Source organism: Alexandromys fortis, unplaced genomic scaffold (genome assembly GCF_014885135.2).
Source record: "Alexandromys fortis isolate MF-2015 unplaced genomic scaffold, M_Fortis_MF-2015_v1.1 scaffold_9, whole genome shotgun sequence".
NCBI classification, from domain to species: Eukaryota; Metazoa; Chordata; class Mammalia; order Rodentia; family Cricetidae; genus Alexandromys; species Alexandromys fortis.
Window position 1 is genome coordinate 5,338,524 of NW_026067892.1, and position 6,830 is coordinate 5,345,353.

At 53.1% G+C, this 6,830-nt stretch overlaps 1 protein-coding gene across 1 annotated transcript; it reads right to left on the reverse strand.

Moving 5' to 3' along the window:
* Positions 1 to 4,311: 4,311 nt before the first annotated feature.
* Positions 4,312 to 6,823, reverse strand: Cstb (cystatin B). Its single transcript, XM_050138719.1, has 3 exons — positions 6,636 to 6,823; positions 5,177 to 5,278; positions 4,312 to 4,916 (listed from the first exon to the last, which is right to left on the reverse strand). The coding sequence occupies exons 1-3, from the start codon at positions 6,699 to 6,701 to the stop codon at positions 4,788 to 4,790; spliced, it is 297 nt and encodes a 98-aa protein (XP_049994676.1). The 5' UTR covers positions 6,702 to 6,823; the 3' UTR covers positions 4,312 to 4,787.
* Between the last annotated feature and the right edge of the window lie 7 nt (positions 6,824 to 6,830).

Here is a 6,830-nt window from a genome sequence, read left to right on the forward strand (position 1 = left end):
TGGAATCCCACCTCCACTACCCCAGGGAACCATTAAGTGCAGGCTAAGCTGACAGTGAACCCCTCCATCGACTGCCCCAGGCCATCAATGCTGCCCTGCATTCCTGTGGCATGGCCTTTTCCACACACAGAGCGTCTCCCTGCCAAGTAAGACTCCAGCCAGGGAAGCGGGAGAGGACAGACGGTGGCTGGCACCACATCTGTCTCCTTATTGCAATATAACGTCACACTCTTTACCCATTCAGAATGTGAAGGCCGGATCTGGCTATCGATGGAACTGGAGGAGCAAATTGAATTCTAGATATCTGTCCCCCACCCCCAATGGTGTTCCTGAATGTTGGGGTTTTGTTGTTGTTGTTTTCTGTTTGTTTTGTAATCAGGTCTTTCTAACTATCACGGTTAAGTAAGATGAGGACAGCAGGATTGGGACTCTGTCTCATGTCTGGTGTCCTGATAAGAAGGTGGCATCATTACTTGAGAGAATAAACTTGATGTTAACATAGACTTGATGTTTAAGTCACTTGGTTGTGACAGTCTCTGAACAGTATGTCTTGATGCCCATGTTCAGGCATGGACCCAGCTATTCTTTTTTTGTTTGTTTGTTTGGTTTTTGATACAGGATTTCTTTGTGTAAGAGTCCTGGGACTCCCTTTGTAGGACTCCCTTTGTAGACCAGGACGAGGCTGGCTCACACTCACAGAGAAATGCTTGCCTCTGCCTCCGGAGTGCTGAGACACCACCTCCTGACCCAGCTAGTCTTTTTTTCTTTTTCTTTTATTTTAATGTATACAATGTTCTGTCTGCACGTATGCCTGCCGGCCAGAAGAGGACACCAGATCTCATAGATGGTTGTGAGCCACCATGTGGTTGCTGGGAATTGAACTCAGGACCTCTGGAAGAGCAGCCAGTGCTCTTAACCTCTGAGCCATCTCTCCAGCCCCGACCCAGCTATTCTTAAAGCTTGGATATACCTATGGCCCAGAGCACACAGCTTCTCTTGGCTCCCGGTCATAGCACCCAGCTGGGCTGCTAGACATGTCTGTACAAGAGGCCGAGCTCCGTTGTGCTCTCAGCCCTCCCTCAGCTCTCAAGGCCCCCAGAGGCCTCACATTAGAAACACCCCTGAGCTTTATGCATGGCTGCTGCCAGCCCCAGGACCACAGAACCCACAGTTTCTTCTGTGTCTCCAGTGACTCTGATGCCATCCAGGCAGAAACAGTTAGGCTGCACTCCTGCACATGCCGCAAGCAGAGCAATTCCACCCCTCGGGTTTGCAGTTTTCTCCTTGCACAATGAGCACCCAATTATGATTACATGCATTGTTATCACTGCCTTAATGAGAATCTAATCTCGCCCGTCCCGCTGCACCTAACAGTTTTATTTCCCCGTACAGCCTGACAGTGCGGGAGGGTGTGGTGGCATGGCCTGACTTCTCTCCCGGCTGGGGAGGGCACTGTTAACAATCCTGGCTGTCCTGCTCGGGCTCTCACAGACAACCAGCCCAGTGCATGGCTACTCTGCTCAGCTAGAGGACAGGCATGGGGTGCAAAGCTCTCAGACTTCAGAACAGTAACAGACCTCTGGATGCCTGAGGGCCGCTGCTTGGCACTGGGATCCTGAATGAAGACCCGAGGCTCTTGGGATGGAGTATGCTCTAACTAGTACCTTCTCCATCCCCATCCTCCAGGGCAGTGTGGGGAACACCGTAAAGGGGCTCGTTTCATGTGTGGAGGCAGAATGAGCACTTTCAAACTGGCCTCACGATGCAGACTCCAGCCTAGAACAGCCCATCTCGCGGATGCTGGGCATCTCACGCCACCCTTCACCCGTCTTCCTCATTTGGACTTGAATGTGTACAGGTGCTCAGAATGCCGAGCGCCAGCACATGGTGATGCTGCCAGGCTGCCCAGCACTAAGTGTGCCAGTGATCATTCTTCCGAGGGGCAGAGTGATAAGCCCCAGCTATGGTAGGGGTGTCACAAGCAATGGCTTTGCTGATTTCTTGAGTCACTTGTTCACATAGCCCAGGCAGGACACCCTGGGGGAAGGCATGTCTATCGGAATCATGAATAAGGTCTGGAGTCCAGGGGCCGAAAGGGGCGTAGTCCATTGCAAGTGAGTAGGGGTGACTTTATTGTCTCTCCGCTGTCCCAGAATGAGGATGTGGTGAGGCTAAGGACCGAACACCCTGATTGGGTCACAAGCTTGGGCCTGCTTACCAGAGACTTGCTAGGCCTCCAAACCCTCAACTCTGGCTGTGTGGGCACACAGATCATCCAAATGGAATCTCTCAGCATTGTTCCAAAGGGCTCTCCACAGTCCTTCAGCAGCCATGTTCAGCCATGTTCAGGCTCCACCAACATGATCTCTCACTCTGTTACCGCCTAGGCAGTGGGAGAGAGCTCAGCCCCTGTGACATCTGCAGATCTCAACTGGAACACGGATCCTTTCACAGACCCGTCAGCCCCCACCCCCTTCTCATTCACACCCTAGACTTGTCTGTTGTTTGGATGTGACATGTCCCTTTAGGCTCTTGCACTGGAGGCTTGGTCCCCACAGCACACTCTGAGGTAACCGTCACGTGAGGGTGACTTCACCAATGGGTTAATCCAGGGATGGAGTTCTTAGCTGAATGGCCATTATGTGGAGGGGCCTGGTTGGGAAGGAGGTCAGGGCTGTGCCTTTGAAGTGTGTAACTTGACTTCCTTGGTCCCTTCCTAGCTCCATTTGCCTTCAGGTTTCCTTGAGGTTGAGTCACCCAGCCCAATCACAGGCTCCTAGTCACACGGGGTCAGAGGTCACAGAGTTCAGTCATCCCTCTCCACTTTTCCCAGGTGAGGAAAATGTAAGTTTCTAGCTCGCTGTGGGCACGAGGATGGCCTGAGGTGGAGGAAGTGCAGAGGAAGGATAGAGGGCCTCTGCACACTGCCTCCAGGAGCCAGCCAGCCCTCCAGGTGTCAGAGCAGCCATCATAGTGCATGCCATGTGACCCCCACCCTGGCAGCAGGGTACTCCAGCAACCTCCACTGTTTCTCCCTCCATGCTCTCTGAGGGGAGCATTTGGTGAAACGGAAAACCTTGTAGAAATCACTTTTACCCACAAGGGTTCATACCAGGCCCTGCATCTGTCCCAGCTAGTATCCTCGTCCTTCAGTGACCTTACTGTCCTGATGGCACAGCTTCCAATCCTAAACCCAGCTGCGGCCTGCCCTGGTTGCTCACTGTGGTGTCGGGGGAGGAGTTCTAGTCACAGCTGCTGATTCGCTGATTCGCCTCCCCGTTGGATGACACGTGGCCCCTTCTTACACCCTCAGTGCTGTCTGTCCTACCTGCTTCACACTGAGCCTCCTGGCCTGGAACACGTCAGACTTCCCATCTCATGTTCCCATGGTGCTGCCAGGGATCTAGTCAGGGCATTGCAACGCTAGGCAGGCATTGCACCTCCGAGTTACAGGTTTATTCTTGGGGTCCTATGTGGCGCAGGAGGCTTGGCCCATCATACATCCTCACGACCTCCTCGCTGCTCTGTGCACTCTCGGGCCACCCCTCACCGGCCTTCTCACCAGGGCTGTAAGTCTGTCTGCGTGCTCTCCACAGTCCTGATGTGCCTCGGAGGTGACTCCATTTCAGCGGGCCTCAGGAATGTGTTCAGAGAGTGACTCTGAACTCAAGACTGGCCAGAATGCCTCCACTCAGGAACACACAGGGGCCCAGGTTGTGCTCCGAGCTGTGCAGCCAACAGCCGTGGCGTGGCGAGTACCGCAGCACGTGAACGTGGCCCACCAGCCTCGAGCTGACACCCTAGAGCTGGTGGACTGGGCCTGTTATCGTCGGAGACTGAAGCATGGAAACTGGAGCCCATAGCTGAGGTGAGTCATCTCTAGCAACACAGACGCCAGGTGTGAGCCCTGACTTGCCCACCTAGGTGCTGTAACCTGGTGAACCTGGTCACTCCAGTGTCTTAGACCAGAGAGACTTTCCCAGGCTAGGTCAGGTCATGCCTGTCACAGAAGAGGCTCTACCAGCTGGGTCACTTCAGCTCTGAATAACAGTGTTTTACAATGTTGGGGGTTAGACCACAGCCTGGTGTCAGTTTATAAAGGGTTCAGGGCCTAAAGACACTTGCTGCCAACCCTGATGACCTGAGTTCAATTCCAGGGACCCATGTGGTAGAAGGCAAGAATCACCCCACAAGATCGTCCTCTGACCTCCACATGTACACCATGGCATGCGTGTGTGTGCCTGTGTATATTTTCATGTATGTGCACACGCCCTGGTAAACAAATGTAGAAAAAGGTAAATAGCAAGTAAATAACAATTACTTACTTTTTATTGGAACATATATGTTGTGACTATGATTTTTGTTTGTTTGTTTGTTTTAGTTTTTCAAGACAGTTTCTCTGTGTAGCCTCGACTGTCTTGGAACTTGCTCTGTAGATCAGGCTAGCCTCAAGCTCAGAGATTCACCCACCTCTGCCTCCCAATTGCTGGAACTAAAGGTATGTACCACCACCGCCTGGCTGTGGTGACTGTGACTTTTAAACAAAGGGAAAATTCTAAACAAAGGAGACAGTTTGTTTAGACTCTAAAATATATATATATTTAGAGAGAGAGAGAGATCATATATAGCTTTTTGAAAATAATTATTTGAAAGAGAACAAAACACAATGCAGTTTGGGAATCACAGAAGAAGCTGCCGAACCCCATCCCCTCCATCCAGAGGGGTATTTACTTCGTGGTCCCAACCACAGAATAAAAAGATGAAGTATTTGGCAAAGGGCCTGCGTGTCAGAAGAAGCTCAGCTCGTCATGTTGCTCTTTGTTGGTCTGGTAGGAAGACAAGGTCAGGGGCTTGTTTTCATGAGGGAGGGCTTTGAACACTCTCAAGTGCACAAATTTATCATCGCCAACATCAACCTGGAGGGAGAGAGGGGCCCAGGAGGGACGGGTGAGGTCCCAGCTCCAGGCTCAGCCCAGCCTTCGAAGAGCTGAGGCAGGACAGGCCGCCAGCAACTCGGCCAGTGGTAAGGCCTGTCTCTTCCTTCAAGGCCAGGAACCCCGGAACCCCAAATACATCCTCTCAGAACCTGTGTGTGTCTAAAGGAGGATGTTGCAGAACTCTCTGCTATACTCTGAGACCATGTCCTCAGTCCTTCCCAGGTCACCTCAGTACCCACCTTGATAAAGAAGTTAATGCCAGCCACCACCTGCTGCCTGAAGGATATGGCTTTAAAGACGGAGAACTTCTGATTTTCTTTCTCTTCAAGCTGGGATTTCACCTGGATGGGGGGGCGACAAGGGAGCGACTCAGATTCACCAGCAGGTGCTTTCCTGCCTCTCTCAGGAGACCCCTGCCAGCCTTCAACACCACTGTTCCTCATAACTGGGCACATGGTAAGCTGGTGGCCCCACTGGTAACAGGGGAAAGGGAACATAGCTCTTCCTTTTTGTTTTGTTTTTCGAGGCAGGGTTTTTCTGTGTAGCTTTGGACCCTGTCCTGGCACTCACTCTGTAGACCAGGCTGGCCTTGAACTCACAGAGGTCCGCCTGCCTCCGCCTCCTAGTGCTGGAATTAAAAGCATCCACCACCGCCCGGCTAGCTCTTCCTTTTCGCTGTGTAGTTATGGCTGGCCTGAACTATGCAGACCAGGTTAGCATCACAGGATTCACCTGTCCCAGCACTCTGGAGTGCTGGCGTGTGACAACACACCTGGCCAGGGTTCCCTTTTATTTGTACTCAGCTCAGGGCCAGGGGTGCACATCTGTCCAGGCTGAGTAAGAATGATGTTGGACAAGGGTCGCCTGGGCCTGCCAGGGGACACACTGCCTGGCAAGTGTGTCTGTATCCATTCCTCATTTTCAGGGACTCATGGAGCTGACTGGCCACTCTGGTCAGAGTGCAAACCTCCCAAGGGCAGTCAGCTGGATGGACAGGACCCTGGACTCGGGAGGTGGCAGGAAAGCTGGAGGGAGGACATGTTTAACTTTTCTTCTCTTAATACCCTGAACCTCTCTAGCCTGTATGGAAAATCTGCTCTGCTAACGACAGGACCGGCAGCCCAGGCTCACAAATCAGGTCTCAAAGTTCACCATCCCCTCCCAACCAGGTCCACCCGCTGGTTGCAGACTAGGAAATCTAGGCACTAACTAGCAAGTTCTGCAATTTTTGGTTTTAACTTATTTTTTTCCCCAGGGGTGTGGGATGAGGTGTGTCCTGCCACTGAGCTATGCATTCGTAGCTCTCTACTTTGAGAAGGAGACTCCCACTGCAGCCCAGGCGAGCCTCTTGTTTAGACCCGGGTTGAAGTCAGAAGGTGCCTCATCTTCGGACAAGCTTGGTTTTACAAGCTCTAGCTCTGTGAACTGCCTTCCTATATTCTTTGGGACCGTCCTATCCCGCCTCGGATCCCGCAGCGTGTTTCCAAAGAGGTGGGCGGTCCTCTCGCACGCAAGCAGCTGCAGACACGGCCCAGTCCGGGTTTCTGAATCTTCCAACCAGGCATGGAGTCCCAGCCATAAGTGCCACCACACCCGAACCCTGCTGCAGGACCAAGCCAGTCTGGGCCTGCCGGTCCCTTAGGCCGCCGGGTCCCCGTGGGCCTGGCTCCTGCTGGCCTGACCTGGGCCCATCCTCACCTCGTCGGCGATCTCCTGCGTCTCGGCTGTGGCCGGCTGCGTGGCGGACGGCGCTCCACACATCATCTTGGCTGCAGTGGACCTGGCGACACAAACAGAGAAGCCAAGGACGACAGAGACAGCTAGGAGCTCAGTGCCGGGACCCTAGAAAAACCAGGCTCGGCTCCGCCCTCTGGTCGCGTGTCACGTGACAAG